Source organism: Diaporthe citri (genome assembly GCF_014595645.1).
Source record: "Diaporthe citri strain NFHF-8-4 chromosome Unknown scaffold_1, whole genome shotgun sequence".
Lineage (NCBI taxonomy): Eukaryota > Fungi > Ascomycota > Sordariomycetes > Diaporthales > Diaporthaceae > Diaporthe > Diaporthe citri.
In genome coordinates this window covers 138308-157153 of record NW_025064846.1, presented here as the reverse complement: position 1 = coordinate 157153, position 18846 = coordinate 138308, and the positions used below count along the sequence as shown (strand labels likewise).

Here is an 18846-nt window from a genome sequence, read left to right as displayed (position 1 = left end):
AACAACACGCCGTTCCTGGAAACATGGCCTCTCCCCCCCTGAAGAGTTCGAGCACGTAAGCCTCGCACTGCAACCAGGTAACCGGTCACTCAGCCCCCACCAATACCAGTCATCGCAGTGCGACACACAGACGCCGCGTACCAGTATTGCATCGCTTTGCTTTTAGTTATTGTGGCTTCCTCAGAAATGAATTTAATAGTGGGAAAGGATTATGCGTCCTATTTAGGTAGGAAGTCACGCCAACCTTGAGTGTAACCCTGGTGAAGCGGTATACACCAGATTGGGTATGAGAGATCTAGGTAGCTAGTGACTGCTAGCTGTGGTTAGCCGGAGGTATACTGTTGGGCGGGATAGCCCCAGTGCGCATGAAGGCGCTCAGCTTGCTATTGTGGCGCTGCCCCCTTAGCCAGGGGCTATAGTATGCACGACTGTCTGATTACAAAACTAAGAGTGGTGAGAGAATTTTAGGTGCGTTGTTCAATGACCAGGCCATTGAAGAATGAGCCACCCGGAACCGTGGCCGCATCAACGGGCCAGAATTACCTTCACGCCCTTCTTCTTATAGTTTACAGAATATCAGCAGCTAGATTACAATAGTCGTGCTACCCTTGGATACTGTGCCGCTCTCTGGATGGCGGTGTGATAGTATTTCACATGGTGATATAGATGTATTTGGATGGCATGTTTGTTTCATGCCTCTTCACCTGATCTTGCGTTGCCACTCGCGTGCCTCCGCCACAAAGACGTCTGGTACCTCCCACGCCGCAAAGTGGCCGCCTCTCTCCGTCTCGTTCCAGTACACGATACTCTTGTAGTACCGTTCGCACCATTCCTTTGGTGCATAACTATTATCGCCGCCAAACCAACTCACGCCAACCGGTATGTCTATCGGCCATGCGGTCGAGTCGGGCTCGCACTCCCAATAGTAACGAGCAGACGATGTGCCGGAATTGGAGAGCCAGTATAACATGATCGTGTCGAGCATCTCGTCTTTGCTAAATACCGTCTCCACATTGCCATCGTGATGAGACCAGTCTCTGACCTTTTCATAAATCCACGCCGCCTGTGCGACCGGTGAGTCTGCAAGCCCGTAGCCGACGGTCTGTGGTCTCGTTGACTGCTGGAGGGAGTACCCGCGGTGCCCGGCATCCCGACGGCCGTCCAGATACATGGCTCGTTCCTCGCCCTTTGTATCGTGGATTGGAACTTGAACTTCTTTCTGCAAAAGAGATTGGCATGTATCTTGCAGAGGCTGGTGGGGGCAGAAATTGCCTTGGGTTCGAAGAAGATGGAATTCAAATGAACGCTCTTCAATCCCATCGGTGCTTGATGACCCAGACTTGCGGCCACGTGAGCTCCCCAGTCGCCCCCTTGAGCGACCCATCCCCTGTCTGCATAGCCCAGACGCTGCATCAATTCTGCCCATGCACGCGCGGTGCGATGGTAATCCCACCCAGTCTCCTTCGGCTTCCCAGAAAAGGCGTAGCCCGGAAGTGCTGGGACGACGAGGTGAAAGGAATCTTCAGGAGAGCCGCCGTGAGATTCCGGGTCAACGAGCTTGTCGATTACGTGTCTGAATTCCAGGACTGAGCCAGGCCAACCATGTGTAAGCAGAAGAGGTAGCGCATTCTCGTGCTTTGACCGGATATGCAGGAAGTAAAATTCCACCCCACCAATGGTCGTTGTGAACTGAGGATACGAATTAAAAAGCGACTCGCATCGTCGCCAATCATATTCTGTCTGCCAGTACTCGCAAAGCTCTTGAATTGCCGCGAGCGGGACACCTTGAGACCAATCAGTGACTGTCTCCTTGTCCGGCCAGCGGGTTAAACGAAGACGCGTTTGCAAGTCGTCCAGAGTGCACTGGGCGATGGAGAGCTTGAAAGGGTGGATGGAACTGGGTGTTGGCAAGGCCATTGTTTGGATGTGTATTTCAAAAACCAGCACAGCTTTTTTAAGGCCCCCTTTTATCCTTGATGCACGGTAATTCTGCCAATGACACAATCACCTTGCTCTTGAAAGTGTGAAGAAAATCAAACAGATGTGACGATATGTAAGTGGACATCACTTTGCGAGGCAGAGCTGAGTGTTATAGCGGTAGCGCTGACTCCCTCGACGTCATTTCCCTAGACGATTTATAATCACCTCTTGGCCGCAAGTGAACCTCCCGCGCCCTTCGTGATTTAGCTTAGGGCGAATTCTACGACTCCTTCTTGCTACTACGATCGAGCTTTGTACACGAAATTTAATGGAAATTGAACCTGTAGCGTTCCGCTAAGTGCCGCCTCGTTCGAACAAAATGCATGTGTGTTCCACCTTCCTTCAACCAAGGCTTACCTCGACAGGCAGATGGTTAGGTAGAAGGGCACATTTGTTGCAGGATTACTCCTTGTGAACCGTTCCCAACCATACATGTATAGGCTGGAGAGTACATTCGGCCAGGCCGCGAGTTACCTTGCGGCCTGGTTAATGAGCGGCTGCGCAGCGGCATAGTGGCCGACCACCGGATGGGAGCCCCCGACCTTTCATCAACATTACAGATCTGTGAGGCCAGCAGCCAGTCACAATATACCGCTAATGTATCCGCCTTCCTAAAGACTTGAAATTTATAGTGGCACGATTCGCGCTCGCACTTTCTGAATCGATCAACAGTTGTGTCGATGAATACGCTCCTCAAAGGATACCTGGGTACCTCAAGTAGTGAAACAGACATCTTATTCTAGTGGGTGACATCTGCCAACCCGACTGCTATTTGCGTCCACCAGACATATTATAATATTGCGTCTTACATGGGCGTGGGGCCTATCAGCACAAACGGGGTTGACAGTTGGTTCATCGCAAGATTTGCGCTACTCGAATTCATGCCATCTGATGCGCCAGCTATTTTGCCAACATTGTGGTCTTCGGGACTAGAGCTGAGATCGGGGGCTAACCTTTGACCAGCCAGCTTGCACGGAATGTCGTGTTGGCGCTGGCGCCCGCTTTCTGATATATTATATTCGCCCTTAGGCTGAGACAAATTTCCCTCCCCACCTCAACCACAGTCCTTTCTTATCAGAAGCTCCGTCTCCTGGCACCGGAGCAAACCTATTAAAGTCAACAACACAGGTCATCATAATTTGAATGGATTCTTCGTCCTGGCAGGGTTTCACAACCATCGTAGTTGTGCTGCTCGGCAGTCTGGTGTTCCATCGCCTATTTCTACATCCTCTTGCCAAATATCCTGGCCCAAAGCTGGCAGCCATTACCCGGTGGTACGAATGCTACTACGATGTCATCCAAAATGGCCAGAACACATTCAAGATCAAGGAACTCCATGAAGAATACGGTGAGATCGTCTGCTTCTCAGCGATGAGAGATGAACTTCCAATATGATGCCTGTCTAATCGTGCAACTTGCAAAATCAGGCCCAATCATACGAATCAGCCCTCATGAGCTCCACCTGAACGATCCATACTTCTACAGCACTCTCTATCGGCAAGAGGGACGCTGGAATCGGTATGCCTTCGCGTGGGATGCCTGGGGAGCTAAAGGTCCCACAATCCACACGGTAGACCACGACCGGCAGAGGGCCCGGCGCCAGCCCATCGCCTCGTACTTTGCCAAAACGAAGGTGTCTTCCCGACAGGCTATGGTCCAAAGGCACGTGGACAAGCTCTGTGACCGCTTGACCAAATCTGCAGGGTCCGATGAAATCGTCGATCTCGGGGCTGCCGTAACGGCGCTGGCTCGAGATGTTGCCTTCGACTTCATTCTTGCGAAAAGCACCAATAGCCTAGATCAAAAAGACTTTGATGTCGACATTCTCCAAGTTGTGCAGGGAGGGGGCGCGTTATGGCGGCTCAGCAAGCACGTTCGTTTTGTGCTGCCGTTGTTGAACTCCATTCCGCTCGATTGGGCCATAAAGATATCGGACGATAAAATGAAGGACTTTTTCCGCCATTTGAACGTGAGAACACAAGATTTTGGCCCTTACCCTTTTTGTACTGATATTTAAGGTCGCAGAGGACCATGGCATATACAGAACGTCTCATGGCTGGTTCAGCATCGACATCGCTAGAGGCAAGGGGCCAACAGACGATAATCCACGAGATCCTCGATTCGCAACTAAACCCTCACGACAAATCTTTGCAGCGGGTCTTCGAGGATGTGACCTCTGTGAGCGGTGCCGGATTCGAGACGACGGGCAGCGTACTGCGCTTGCTCTCCTTCCACGTCTTTGACCGTCCCGAAATCATCCAGAGACTGTTCGGCGAGCTCGATTCAGCCGGTTTGTCTCGTTCCAACGTCATCGAGCTAAAACCCTTGGAGCAGCTTCCTTTCCTGACATCGACTATCAAAGAGGGATTGCGTCTGAGTCCTGGCGTTGCTACTCGCATGGCACGCATCGCTCCAGATCGAGATCTTTTCTATAAAGACTGGAGAATACCCGCTGGAACTCCTATAGGAATGACAAGAGTCTTGATGCATACAGATGAGAACATATATCCGAACCCCCAATTCTTTGAACCCGAGAGATGGATGGAGGGGAGCGGCATTCGTAAAAACGCTGAACATGCGTATGCGCCGTTTTCAAAGGGGACAAGGATGTGTGTTGGGATGCAGTAAGTTCTCATTCCTCATCCACACACTGCCTGGATCTAACTTGGACGGCTATAGCCTCGCATGGGCCGAACTGTACCTCGCCCTTGCTGCTCTTGTACAGCTTTCTACTTTTGAATTCATCGGGGCGAAGGCTGAGGATTTTGAATGCAACAGTGATCAGTTTGTAATTGGGACAAAGGGCAAGGGAGTCCTGAAAGCCCATGTGCGGTTGCGTGGAAAATAAACTCTGCCCTGATATTTCTGCTTCACGAGCTCGGGATTCTCGGAAATGCATCAGCGAAAATTAGTTGCGGAATGAGATTCGTCGTCCTAAATAACTTAAAGTTCGGAAACTCAGTATCTATCCGTATGAAGGCTTCTTAGTAGGCAGGTTGTTTAGCTCATCTTCTCACCTTGAAGATTGCGAAAACATCCAGTCTTTAGTCTTTGGGATCACAGAGCCAGGATTTTGGTACCCGGATTTCAAATGTTATTTTTGTAGGTAACTACAAAGGGGAAAACGAATTCTACTTCATACCGTGTATGAACAATGAGTACGTACATGCACGGGCAAACCATACGAAGGAGCTTGGTCGCACTGCTTTGCCAATCGCGTTCGTGCCAGGGTTTGATTTGCTACTTGCAGTTGTGGATTCCAAGAGTCGTCACCGCTTAATATGTAAAATGCAGATCGCCGATCTGGGTAGTATATAAAGGTGTAGCTACCCTTGACGTTCCAGGTATCAGATAGTTAATAGGCCAGGGTGATGAGGATGAAGTTATTAGTTTGCACGAAAAGGCTGGTAGTTCATACTCTGGAGACATGATTTGTAGTTCCTAGCCTCACTCCTACGACCCTTTTCTTGCTCATTGTTAAAACTCTGTTGACTTCGTGGTTATACGTTTCTGTGGACTCATTAGGCTGAACGCACGCAAAAGCAGAAGATCAATTGCCACGTAGACTGTTAGATAGAGTCCTTCAAGACTACTGACTGGTAGCCCTCCGAACAACAGTCAGTAGTCTCCCAATCTTATCCACCACGGAGTCATCATCATAAGACCGATATAATACTATGTAATCCCTCACCCTTACTATTATGAAAGCGAAAATGTCCACGAGCAATGGCGTCATCGGTATGGACAACGCCAATACGACCAAAGCCTTGAGGGGCGACTTCACATAACTCAACGCAAGAAAGAGTGATATTATCCCAACAAGCCACACACAAAATGAAAAAGCATCGGTTTCCCCATAAAAGCTCCAGCTCGGAGTGTGAAATTGTTTTTGTTGATTCTGCCGCTTCAGTGGTTCGAACCCTGGTAATGGATCTGCAATTTGACGGGAAATATTTAGCAAACTGCTGAGCGGGGGCCTTCAGGAGTTGGGGGGATATCGCACCAAATCTGACCAAGAATTTCCCTGTACATGCAGCCTCGTGAGCAGGAAAAGTTGCCCGGTCATCACCATCGTCCTGGCCGTTTTGTGTATCTAAAACTTTGAAGAGGACAGGACAGAAGTAAGCCATCTCAGTTACAGACTGTTCGTCGTGTAGGTTCTCCGACGCCGGCGAGGTAAACACATAGAAACAAGCCCCACACCTGGTTAAACTAGCGCCCAGTGAACTTTTCGCAATAAACAGACAGGTTGCAGAGTAGGAAGTGGTTTGAAATGTATCGGCAGGGCTAATCAGTGGCTGGATCATGAAGCGTCCGTCACTTGTCTGGATGTTATAGGTGCTTGGCGTGAAAACCACCTCATCGACAACATAAATAGATAGCTCAGGGCCTAATCTCAGCTCAAGATGCATTCCATGATCAGAATCTGTCGATAGATTTGGACCTGGGAAAATGAATGTAGACGATCCCGCCGTGAGGACGTGGCGACTGACTTGGGTCGGCACCCATCTGTTGTGATGATTGCTAGCTGAGCGCAATCGGGGGCCCGCGTTGAAGAAGAGAGAAAATGGCAGCTCTTTAAAGCTAAATATTATCCGTTGCATTCTCTCCTCGAATGAGTCGAACTTTTGGAGTTGACGGAGCTTGAAGTCGAGACAGCTTGCCAGCACAACGTATAGATCCGCAACTTGCGTCGTGGAACGGCCGGCGAGGTTGTTCCATGTCGACGTAAAAGTGTCAGTACTGGTTAAGGCTCTGTTTCTGACTTTCAAAATGTCGTCGAAAATAGTTCTCCTGATAGCATCTCTCGTGTCATCCGCTCCGTAGTTGAAATTCTCTGGTGACGGTCGGAAGATACCCCCATCTAGTTGGAATAAGCATTCCTCCGGCAGGATCGCTTCTTGCAGTGTCCAACTTCGACACATCCAAACACTGCAGATGATTTGCTCAAGAATATGCAGTTCATCAACCTCAGGACTCATAGGAATCGTCATCAACTCTTTGTCAAGAACGAAAACTCTGGATGATCCGGCATAGATAGAGGCCATAGCACTGATACATTGCATCCTTAATGAGTCATCATTTGGTGGAATGCAAAGAGTATCAATCCACAGCATCTTCAGATTCCTTCTCCTTCTCCCGAATATTATGTTATCCCACCGCTTCATCCAGTCTTCTGACCTCTTGTCTGCCTCGTAGTCCTGGAGAGATTGTAACTGTTTTATTTGGCAGCGAGGAAGCGCGTTCTCCCTTGGATTTCCAAGTCCATCAGCCCAGACATGACTGATCGTTGCATAATCACCGCGGAATTTCCGCCGATGGACACTAAGTGCAAGCCCAGTATCTGGATGGTCGTGTATGCAAACCAAAGGCACTCCTCCGGTTTGAATTATTCGCACCAGGTCATTATAGGGAACTTTGATCATAGAGCAGTTGATTACCGGGCAATCGACTGTATGTTTCGTTTGGTAGGTCTCAATTTGAGGAGAGTTGTATGCTATGCAATTATCCTGCTCCAGGCATGAGCAATGGTCCTCTGGTCTTTGTGCTTTTCTGTCCAATCGGGCAAGTCTGCGCAAGATTGGCAGTTGGTAGATCTTTGTGAGATATTCAATCTGATGGAGACACCATCCATTGCCAAGCATTTCCTCTTTGACCTCTTCGGTAGAGGCAGGGAACGTATCGTCTTCTGGCACAGCCCTCAGCTGTTGCGACGCCTCCAGAATGTCGTCTATCGAGGGTATTGACTGATCGGCCAGCTCCAAATTATCCTCTATCGAACCCTAAAGTAGTACGTGAGAATATGGAACTTCTTAATCTGATATAAAGTCTGAAATACGTGCCTTGTCTTGTTTTGGACATTGATCAACAAGCCCCATTTGGCCTGGTGAGGAGGTGAGAGCATGTTCGTCTTTGTGATCATGATCCCTCACAGCTTCGGCAACGATGTGCGCATCAATCGAGCTTGCGCATCCAGGCCGACTGCTCATGATGGGCAGGTCATCAGTCCTCTTGTAATTGTTGCCACTGGGGTGAACTTAATTGGTTGCCAACTCTAACTCAGTGCCGGAAACTGCTTCAAATCAAGGACCATTGCAGCTTAGGTCCTTTCTGTATGGTATCTCATAATAATTCTTTTGATCCATTGATGTATGATGGGTGGGACATTGGATAATCGGGAAAGAATGAGGGTTGTGATCGATGATTGCTTCTACCAAGTTAAGACTTGTGTTGGGGGTCAGAGCCCGGGTGAGTGTCAAGCAAGATTGTCGAGGAGCTTCACTTATGGCAGGCCAAAGTGTGGGGTTATGGACGGGATAATCTGCTGATACACGAGCTGAATGATGTATAATAATCATTTCTCCTCACGGAGCTTGCAGCAAGCACACCTGCAGCCACTTCTAAAGCTGTACAACCCTCCCTTAACCGCCCCTCCGTACATGGAGTATCTGCAACACACCACGTGCATTGCCGAGCTGGCACCCTGCATTGTAGTTGTGATAAATGAGTCAGTTGAGTTGCAGCAATACTTGTAGCTAGACTCGGAGTCAACGGGCTATGTCCTACACCTATAGTACAAGTGGATTAAGACGGCATCACGCGAATGCACTAACAAAGCCTTATGAGTAGTCTCATTTTGGGATGGATACACATGGAATATTCCGAAGACACGCGTATAAACTTATGCATTAGTTGCTGCCGGATGTAATACAAGGCAGAATTCTTATCACAGTTGCAGGGAATGGCACACGAGGTCAGCCTAGCGCTTAATAATTTCCACTCTCTGACTGTGCTTACTTCCGTTCTATCTTTTTAGCAACGTCAATCCCGGATATCGAAAGCGTTACTCTGAGTATCCAAAAACTTGGCCGCGCGTAGTCAAACTACTGTTCGACACCCTCATGGCTAGAGCGAACTGCCCTCTGTTGCCGATTCTTCGTGACGATCCCTCATTCTTTTCCATGGACAAAGATATTGCCGGATGGAGCAAGAAGGCGCCACGACTCATCCAAATTATTGAAGCTATATAATTAAGCACAAATGAAACAGTCTGTGCATGTTGGTATAATAGCTAAACGCTGTATGTTATACAGCCAGTGGTCATGGCGAGCATTTCACAGTGATTGAGTTCGTTGATAACATCGGCTGTGCTGAGTAAGCTTATGTGTAACACGCGATTGGCTCGAGCCCAGAAAACGGCTCGGATGCCCACGAACCTGCAATAATGGCAGTGCATTATGCTATGACGCTGTCTTGTTAGTTGGTTTATGTGAGAGAACAATTAGGAACAAAAGTCTTTTATTCTTAATTGAACACAATATTCTATGTCATGACAGCAAACTTGACTAAACGCCCCCGGCGTACTACCAGAAGAAAGAAACGGCCCGGCCGGCCCCCTGCATCTCTATGTAGCCTCTCCATCCTCCGGCCTACTCCAAAAGCGAGTCCAGGTCGAGCTCCTCCTGGCGTCTCCTGACCAAAAGCCTCAGCTCCGGGTTGACGACGACGCCGCTGCCGACGTTGATGTCCTGCGGGTCGTGGCCCTCGGGGAGCCTCCAGTCGTACTTCATCAGCAGGTGTGCCAGCGCGATCTTGACCTCGTTGGCCGCGAAGAACCTGCCCGGGCAGGCGTGGGCGCCGTGGCCGAAGCCCCGGTTAAGGGCGCTGGTGCTGACGAGGTGGGCGATGTTCTCCCTCTCCGGGTCGTCGCGCCAGCGCACGAAGCGGTAGGGGTCGAACCTGGCCGGGTCCTCGTAGAAGCTGCTGCTCCACATGTTGGTGGTGTCGACGATGATCTTCTAGCCCTTGCGGATCACGAAGCCGTTGGACAGCTCGACGTCGGCCAGGGCGGAGCGCCGGATGCCGATTAGGATGGGTTTGAGCCGCTGCGCCTCCTTGATGGCGCTGTCCATCAGCTTGAGGTTGTACGGGGACGTCTTCTGGAGCCCCTGCTTGCCCAGGGCCTCCACGACCTCATCGCGGAGGGGCTGGAAGATCTCGGGGTGGCGCGCAATCTGCAGCATTGTCTCCTGGAGCAGGTCGGTGGTTGTGTCGATGGCCACGGTGGACAGCGTGATCTGCGCGATGACAGGGTCGTAGTTCTGGCCGTACTCCTTCTCAAACCAGCCCATGGCGTCGTCGAACACGGGCGGCTCCTCCCCCCTGGCGAGGGCCTCTGCCTGGAGCGCCCTGCGCTTCTCGACCAGCGGCTTGAGGATCCGGCGCGGCGCGGGCAGCTTGGCGCGCACCTCCTGGCACGAGGACAGGAACAGTGAACGATCGGCCGCAGGAAGTCGGGCCAGGTGCGGAGCTCGTTGGCGGTGAAGAAGGAGATTCTGGTGTACTCGGACACGGCGGCGACCCACTCGTCGTTGCGACACATCTCCTCGCCCATGAAGATTCTCGTCGACATCCATGACACGAGTCTGCCGATCTCAGCTTGTGCCTTGACTTCATGCCATTCTATTTTGTGTCAGAGAGGATTAAAAGCAAGAAGATGCAAGATAGAAAGAAAATAAAGGATTTACCTGGAGAGTCTGTCAGGAGATCCTGCAGTCCTGTAGTGGCCTCTTGTGACAAGGGCATCGTGAGCTTTGCTTCCCATGTGCGTGCAAGATTAGCTGGCGGACTCCAAGCCTGACGTCTCTGGAAACTTCACGATGGAGGTAATCAAAAACTCACCGAGCACCTTGGTCAGGTTTCTATTGATCAAATTGACGCTCTCCTTCGTGAGGCAGAAGGGCTCGAATCCGGGGATGTTGACCGTGAGCGTCCTAGGTAGAATATCAAGTCTGGTGAGTATCGATGGTTTCGCACACAAGTGAATCCGAGGCCTCATAGGTTGGCTTCTACTTTGAGGAATGCTTACATGGTTAGCTGCCTCAAGGAATGACAGTGCCGGATTATTCCGAATTTCTGGCATGAACTCTGCGGGCAACACGACCACATCACCAAAGTCTGAGTACAGCCGGTAGAGCTTCTGTCCGTACGTCTCCCGACCCTGGATCAGCATATGCTTGCCCTTGGCGAGATATTCCTCTAGCAGCCTTGGCGTCGTGAGCTCGAAGGGCTTCTTGGGGTTGAGCCTGGGGAGGTCGTCCTAGCTGTCACGCAGGGCGTACACTACCAGAACGAAAAGAAATGCTGTAACGGCATATGCAAAGGGTTTCTCTATAGGAAAGGAGAGAGAAAGGCCTGCCCCTATTGGGTCTGAGCTTGCAAGTCGTGAAGTCATAGTGGCAACAACAATGATACTGGCAGGTATCGGTCAGTCGTTGCAGATGACAGAGACGTTGGAGCTTTTATATCGAAGCCGGTTAATTGATGAAGAGGTCAGGTTAGATAGTTTCATCCCCTCGACTCTCTAAAGGAAAGGAAGGGGCGACATAGTGGAGACTTGCACGGCACGGTGGAGATCTTCTGCTTAACTTTACAATTTAATGCTCGGTGTGTAGTCAGAATCCGATAACACGTATCAGGAATGCAAGCACGAGCGTAGAACAGACGTAGCAGTTTGAGAGAATGCCTTGTCCTCCTTCACTGATTTCGGGGTCCACCAAAAACCCGCTGGCGGTTTATACGGCGGTGAGGTCCAAAAGAGTGGATCGACCCAAGCCGCTGCGCATGCATGGCTGCCGGTGGCTAGACTACTTCGTTGCAGCTTACTCGTGCGGCGACTCTATAATGGTACGGCCATACACTTGTGGCCGAAACTCTCCGTCTGTGCAGTCGGGCTTCCGGGAATTGCGTCCGGCCGGTTGAGGCTGCTTGCATCTTGTTTTCCATAATACAAGGAGATATCAGTCGTTTACAGTTTCGGCAATCAGCTCTATACCGTAAGGCTGTCTGCCACTATGATGCCAAAGTATTCCAGGTATGTATTAGGTCTCGGCAAAGCAGCGAGGGCACGGAACACACAGGCCAATTAACACAATTGTCACTACAGGCTCAACATCAACATCTTTTGGGCAGTGAAAAGTGGTATTCACCGGCGCTTCCAGTCACTTCCCACTCCAATAGGAATCTAGAGCATAGATAGTAGGCCATTTGGCCTCCTACTTCCTTCTTCTTTTCGGCAGCCGCAATGCGGCTTGTTATGAGCTCCCTACAACATCGCTGGTAGACTGCTCCACGAAGTTGCTGCAACAAATGTGAAATGTTTGGCTGGGATTGACAATTCGCATGCAGAATTTAGGCTGTGATTGGGAAGATTGTGCAAGGAGGCGATTAAAGTGGGAAGAAGATGAGAAAGGAGGCTGACACACGTTGAGTATCCAAATTCCAGAAAGCACAGCAAGAGGTAGAAATCAGTGAATGATGCCCACACATGAAGTTGAAGCTCTAGGTGGATGATGCCCACGGTTATCGCCCTGTTGGTCTTGACAGTTCCTGTTGCACCACCTCGACCGCAATGAAACGACTAGTATTGTGTGTCATGCCCTCGTCTATCATTCAAGCCCGTCTCAGGAGGTATGTCGCTGTTCTTTCCGTACATCCACAGCCACTTGTGTATAAAGTATGGTAGCAAGTGATGTGGTTAAAATCGTTTTTGTATCCATTGAATGCTTGGCCACCACTCTCAGGTGTCTAACGACATCGCCAAAGTTGTCTCTCGGCACTGATAGCAGCTTTCTCGAAAACTTTGTGGTCGGGCCAGTTTGGGGCCAATGCTCGTTCAAACATTATTACCGATGGGCATCATCTTTGCCTGAGTGATACAATGCTGCCACTTTTCAACTCTGGTTCAGCCAACTACAACAGATGTCATGCCGTATAAAGATAACGCACGATCCGCAATTTGGCAGTCCACTTGCGTGGGAAACCCCTGATCGAATCTCGTGAGTCCAGGCTCAATCGTGATTCTACCAACTGAGATTGTTATTATTTCCGCTGTCATATCGAGCGTGAAGCGCTCAAGGAAGCGTGGGATGTCCACTCTGAGAAGGCTTGTCAAAAGGTCCAGTTGGGCAATTGAAAGCCCTGAACAAGCCTTATAAGTTGTGTCAACCCTGATGTCAGACGTATCCTAGGAACTCGTGGGATATGTGACGAGAGTGGCAAGCTTGGCAAGCATTTTTCGGCAGGGCATGTATCCCCGGCCTCACTGTTTGCCATTGACACAGTCGTTGCAGATGGCCAACCAGATTCATCTTGGCCATTGACCTTGTTATATGAACACTCGATGACGGTCGGGGGATAAGAGTCCGTGTTAGAATGTGGCTCCGCGTAGTCTGGTGTAAACACTTGCAGCTTGTCATTAAGTGGCTGGTGTTGCGTGAAATGATATTGTCAATATTGGCACTTGCCGAGATTGTGATATTTGAGTTGTACGATTTTTGAAGAAGGCAGGCCGTATGGATGGCGCGACACGAAGTGGGCCTCGTATGTGAATCTTTTCCCCAACCACTGTTGCGCGCTAGGATCGCTGGCCAGTCATGACCATATCTGATGTAAAGTAGACGCTCAAGTGAGGGATAATCAAAGAACTCCCCTGGCAACCGCAGATTCTGGAATGGCAGAGACAATGGATGGATAATCTAAAGTGATGCGCGCGTGGGTGGGTCTGGGTGTGTTGCTTGGAAATCAGTCCGCGGTGTCGACGAATGACGGTCTTCCGAGGTTGATCGATTTTTCGTCGTTCTCGCGGTTGACTTACCTGTCTGCGGAAATAGTGTCGTGGTATCGTGTCGATGGAATCGCGTGGCGTACTACGCAGAGTCAGTGACATTGCACAAGATGAATACGGCAGCTCGGAGGGGAGGTTGCAGTGGGTGATGCCCAGGCGTCCGTCAGGGTGGGGCCGGGCCCCGTTTGCAGACCCCTGCAGGCAATTAGACGTCGACCAGCCGTGTGCCGTCCCATCTGCCCTTGCGCCAGGAGCTACGAGAGACGCTAGCGCTGTGGTTCCGCTGGGGCCCGTGGCAACGGCCTCCACGCAGCTGGGGGAGCTCGTCTTTTGTTGTTTCATCCCACCTTGCGACGACCAGTTGCTTGTGACTGATTTCCTCCCCAATACTCCCGTGCTCCTCCCGTACCTGCTTGTCCTCCTTACCCACCCGCTGACCCAAAATATTATCCATTGCCCCGCGTCGCATCCCTCAAGCGAGGCCACACTCGCCGCAGCAGACCTCGCAGGTCAATTGATCCCAGCGCTCAACCGGCATCGAATCGCAATCGCATCGCATCGCACCGCACTGCTGATCGCCTAGCCCAGTCCAACTTTGGAGCCGAGCTCTGTCCAGCAAAAGCTTCATGTGATTGATGTGAGCCGCCTTCCCCTCCTCTTCCCCCTCCCCTCTGCGTCTGAGCGCGCAGCCTTGGGAAGTATCAGCAAACATTGGCATCAATATACAGTTTGCCCTTCTTTGCTCGGCGCGTATCACGTCCCACATTCTTCTACCGATGCGCTGACTTGTGTGTTGTACATAATAGAGTGCGCGCACAGCACCGGCCCATCCGACTCGCCAATTGAGGCGACGACAAAAACTCTAAAAAACAGCCCCGAATCGCACCGCGCGGCTCTCCTGCGCCGTTCGAGAGGCCATGGCTGAGAAAATCACAGACGAGCAGGTCGAGGCCCTGCAGAACGTCTTGCGCTCCGACGCCTCCGTCGATGCGAAAGTCGCTCAAGTCACCGCCGTCAAGACCGGTATCAAACACCACAATGTCCCCGACACCTGTGTCGCACAGCTCTTCGAGGCCCTGCGCACCGCCTCCGCGAACCAGCACGGTGTCCTCGCCAACGCAGGGCTCACCTCGCTCAACCACCTGCTCACGCGCCTGTCGCGGCAGGAGCCCAAGTACATCATACGAGAAACTAAGACGACGTTGCCACTTCTTGTGGACAGGATGGGCGACCAGAAGGAGAAGTTCCGCACTCTCGCGGTGCAGTCGATGGCTACCATGTATAAGGTCGTGCCAGCCGATGTCGAGCGCCACATTCGGAATTTTGCCATGGCGGGTAAGAACTCCAGGGCAAAGGAGGCCAGCATGCAGTGGCTCCTGCAGATGAATCGGGAACAAGGCTTGCAGTTCCGAACCTACGTCCCACGTCTCATGGAGCTGCTGGAAGATGCCGACGCCAGTGTTCGCGAGACGGCCAAGTCCACGGTCATCGAGCTTTTCAGAGACGCCTCTGGTACGGCCAAGGCCGACTTGAAGAAGCAATTGGAGAACTTCAGAGTCCGCCCAGCCATCAAGGCGGCCATAGTGAAGGAGCTGATCCCAAGATCGACCACCCCCGCCCCCGACGACAACGGACCAGTAGATCTGCCCAGGCCCGCCTCACGTCCGAACCTCTCAGCCAGCGTCTCCTCTGTGTCTACTTTCAGCGAGCGACCGGTAACCCCCATGCCTGATCCCAGGACCGAGACAGTCGAGCCCTCGTACCTCAACACAACGCGCGAACTGGATGACATGTTTACTCAGATGCACGGCTATTTCGACGGCAACGAATCAGAACACAACTGGAAGCTGCGGGAGCAGAGTATCAACAAGCTCCGCAGGTTGATGGCCGGCAACGCCGTGTCGGACTTTCACGACCCGTTCCTGGCAGGCATGAGGGGTCTTCTCGATGGCATCATCAAGGCTATCACCTCTCTCAGGACGAGCTTGTCAAAAGAGGGCTGTGCGCTGGTCCAGGACATCGCTATCAACTACGGATCTGGTATGGATCCTATGGTGGAGCTTCTGATGCAGACGTTCATCAAGCTTTCTGCCGCGACGAAGAAGATCGCCTCGCAACAAGCGAATGTCTGTATCGACACCATAATCGGCAGGGTAACCTACACGAACCGAATCATGCAGCATGTTGCGGGTGCTTGCACGGACAAGAATGTGCAGCCTAGATCGTATGCGACTGAGTGGCTGAAGACGCTTCTGAAGAAGGAGGCGCACCACAAGAGCCATATCGAGCATAGTGGCGGCTTGGATTTGATAGAGAAGTCGATAAAGAAGGGACTCGGCGATGCAAACCCTAGTGTCAGGGAGAAGATGAGGTCCACGTTCTGGACATTTTACGGCATTTGGCCCGCAAGGGCAGAGGCGTACGTTGCACCTTCGAATTGATCGCACAGCCATTGAAAACTGACATGCAATCTAGTCTCATGGACACTTTGGAACCCACAATGCAGAAGGCGCTAGAAAGGGACCCGAACAACCCTAATACACCAAAGAAGGCAGAACCTGCGGCGCGGCCAGGCCTGGGCCTCTCTCGTAGCACGATGGGAGCCAAGCCATCGCTCAGGGAGACCATGATGGCCCAGAAGAAAGCCATGGCGACGAAGAATCTTCCGGTTAGACCTGGCTCAGCCATGGCGCACTTCTCACCACCTCGAACATCTCGAGCCGTCTCTGGCTCGTCGACTGCTTCAGCAAGTACCACTGCTCCATCCACCGCAACGCGTCAAAAACCAACTACCAGCGGCGGGCTCTCGGTGGCCCCCGTTCGGCCGACGAGGAAACGGCCAGAAATGGCACCGCGGCCAGCAACTGCGGGTCCATATTCTGTCCGTGGCGGGATCGACGCCGAGATGAGCCCCCCGCCAGCGAGGCCGAAGGCAGTGACACCCAAGACCATGGGCACAACGCCGAAGCGGACAGTGGCGAAGGCGAGACCAGCTCACAAACCGACAGCGAGTGAGTCGAGTATTCCCACACCCACCAGGTTGACGCACGCAAAATCCTCGCCTGCCACCAGCCCAGCAAAGAGCCCAGCTAGGCAAAGGTTACAGCCTGGGCCGCTTCTCGGTAGCCCCCAGCCCGAGGATAGCCTTTCGCTGATAACGCCATCCACCCCGACCTCCCCACCAGCGGATCCGCCAGCCATCACGTCTCCCGACCTTGTTGCGCCTGAACTCACTGCCCCGGCGGAGCGAGATCAAACAGCAAGCCCGTCGGGAACACCCTCCAAGGCCCTGCGAGTATACGAGGATCCCTTGACAGCAGAGCAGTCAACTCCACGGTTGACGCCGCCAGCAGTACTGGAAGAGAAGCCGGTGAACGAGGATGCCGCCAACTTGGTGGCGCGGCAGAATGGCGATGGACCCGCGCAACCCGACATCTCGCCCGACAAGGCCAAGCAACATGCCCGACTCATTGAGAGCGCACTGGCCAAGATCAAGGCGAAGTCTCTCGACGTACACGGGTTCCGCAAGCTTCAAGGCATCCTCCGAGACAACAAAGCCCCTCTATCCGACGAGAAATTCGAGTCGCTGCTCCTGGGCCTCTTCGACTACCTGGAGGACCCACAGTCCAACCTCACCCCCGAGAAGGTACAGGACGTCAAGGCGCAGAACCTGGCAACTATCAAGCTCCTGCTCAAGAAGTACCGCGACCACTTCCAGCCGCACATCTCCAAGGGCCTGGAGTCGCTGATGTCGGCGCGCGCGGTGTACGACGCCCGCACGCACATCGTCTCCGGGCTGGAGCTCCTGGCGGACGAGCTGGTCTCGCTGGGCGACGCGCAGGAGATCGCGACGGTGCTGACGAGGCGGATGACGGACACGCCCGTGGACAGCGCGGCCGGGTGGCGGTCGCTGAGCATGGGGCTGCACGTGCTCAAGGAGATGGTGGACGCCAAGGCCGAGTACGTGCCGACGGACCAGGAGCTGGGCAGCATGGCGGCGCTGTGCACGCGGTGCCTGGACAGCAGCGAGTCCGGGGTCCGGATGGACGCGGTGCAGCTGTGCGTGGCGCTGCAGGGGCGGGTCGGCGACGCCAGGTTCTGGGACGTGATGAAGGACGTCAAGGACGACCCGAAGAGCTTGATCACGTACTACATCGTCAAGAGGCAGAGGGAGAAGGAGGCGGCTAATGGTTTGGCCTAGGTAACCCGCCTGGCCCGCTTCTGCCTGAGATGAGGTTGATCGGCAATATGCTCTACTCCGGGGGAAAGGGGGGTTTGGCGGCGGAACAGGGGAACGGCGGTTTGTGGTCTGGGGGCGGCGGTTGGGTATGGTGTGTTATACCTTTTTTCCTTCCTACCTTTCTTGCATCAAAACAAAAGTGCGACAGGACAGATCTGGCGGGGACCAGGCGGTCAGGTGTGTTGGAGTTCGGGATATGGCTTCTGTGGTCTGGTTTAAGTGGTGGTGGAAGGAGGTCGGGGGCTGTGATCGACTGGATTCCGTAATTATACCATGCCTGCTGTTTTTTTCTATTTGTCCATACGAAAACTCACATGCCACTTTTTCTCTCTAAAAGCTGTGTTGATATCTACTGTGGTGGACGTTCTTTGCAGCCGATCCGGAAACGAGTGCTCCTGTGAGATGTGCCACGGTCCGTACCATCGGACGAACAAGTAAGACATGCATTTGCGACTTGGTTTCCCTTTTACCATGAGCGAGCTCGAGGGGGCATGTGGCTCCCAGTACTCATAGTCCGAATTCCTGCCTTGTTCTAAGTAACTAACCCACCGGCCTTCCCCTAGAGCCTCCCGGCCCCGGACCAGCCACAATGGCAACGCCCACATGTTGTGGCGGGCTGCTGCAGGTGAGGGTGGTATGTATGATAGGCAAAGTGGTCTATAGTCTGTCTGTAGATTAGATTGTGGCAGGGGGGCGTGGAGAGTTCCAGATCAGCACCCCCCCCCCGGCCTCCTTCGTGGGCGGGCACGTGTGCGTGCATGTCCCTTCCCGAGATCTCACGTAACGTTGCTATCGTCACCGTTCCCACCTGGGGTTGCCTTCTAGAAGAGTTCCGTGATTGTCGTTCCTTGCTTCTGTGCACTTCCCTCATGATTATTCTTGGGCCGGTTGGTTTTGGTGGGCGCGGAGACGGGTGATAATTTGCCTGGCTGGCTGGGTACTGTACATTATTATTTTGTGCAAACCAGGCAGACGTGGTTTTCTACCTGATACGGTGCTA

At 52.5% G+C, this 18846-nt stretch overlaps 5 protein-coding genes across 5 annotated transcripts; 2 read left to right on the top strand and 3 right to left on the bottom strand.

The window, feature by feature from the left end:
* Nucleotides 1–700: 700 nt before the first annotated feature.
* INS49_000042 (uncharacterized protein) lies at nucleotides 701–1171 on the bottom strand (the record flags this gene model as incomplete). Its single annotated transcript, XM_043160880.1, has 1 exon — nucleotides 701–1171. The coding sequence occupies one exon, from the start codon at nucleotides 1169–1171 to the stop codon at nucleotides 701–703; it is 471 nt and encodes a 156-aa protein (XP_043029386.1).
* Nucleotides 1172–3123: 1952 nt separating this feature from the next.
* Nucleotides 3124–4828, top strand: INS49_000041 (uncharacterized protein; the record flags this gene model as incomplete). Its single annotated transcript, XM_043160879.1, has 4 exons — nucleotides 3124–3328; nucleotides 3408–3949; nucleotides 4006–4604; nucleotides 4660–4828. 4 exons carry the CDS (start codon nucleotides 3124–3126, stop codon nucleotides 4826–4828), a joined length of 1515 nt encoding a protein of 504 aa, XP_043029385.1.
* A 4582-nt stretch (nucleotides 4829–9410) lies between these two features.
* INS49_000040 (uncharacterized protein) lies at nucleotides 9411–9755 on the bottom strand (the record flags this gene model as incomplete). The annotated part of the gene is made up of 1 exon (XM_043160878.1): nucleotides 9411–9755. The coding sequence occupies one exon, from the start codon at nucleotides 9753–9755 to the stop codon at nucleotides 9411–9413; it is 345 nt and encodes a 114-aa protein (XP_043029384.1).
* Nucleotides 9756–9779: 24 nt separating this feature from the next.
* INS49_000039 (uncharacterized protein) lies at nucleotides 9780–11136 on the bottom strand (the record flags this gene model as incomplete). Its single annotated transcript, XM_043160877.1, has 5 exons — nucleotides 9780–10232; nucleotides 10259–10443; nucleotides 10509–10577; nucleotides 10663–11066; nucleotides 11132–11136. 5 exons carry the CDS (start codon nucleotides 11134–11136, stop codon nucleotides 9780–9782), a joined length of 1116 nt encoding a protein of 371 aa, XP_043029383.1.
* A 3387-nt stretch (nucleotides 11137–14523) lies between these two features.
* INS49_000038 (uncharacterized protein) lies at nucleotides 14524–17807 on the top strand (the record flags this gene model as incomplete). The annotated part of the gene is made up of 2 exons (XM_043160876.1): nucleotides 14524–16025; nucleotides 16082–17807. The coding sequence occupies 2 exons, from the start codon at nucleotides 14524–14526 to the stop codon at nucleotides 17805–17807; spliced, it is 3228 nt and encodes a 1075-aa protein (XP_043029382.1).
* Between the last annotated feature and the right edge of the window lie 1039 nt (nucleotides 17808–18846).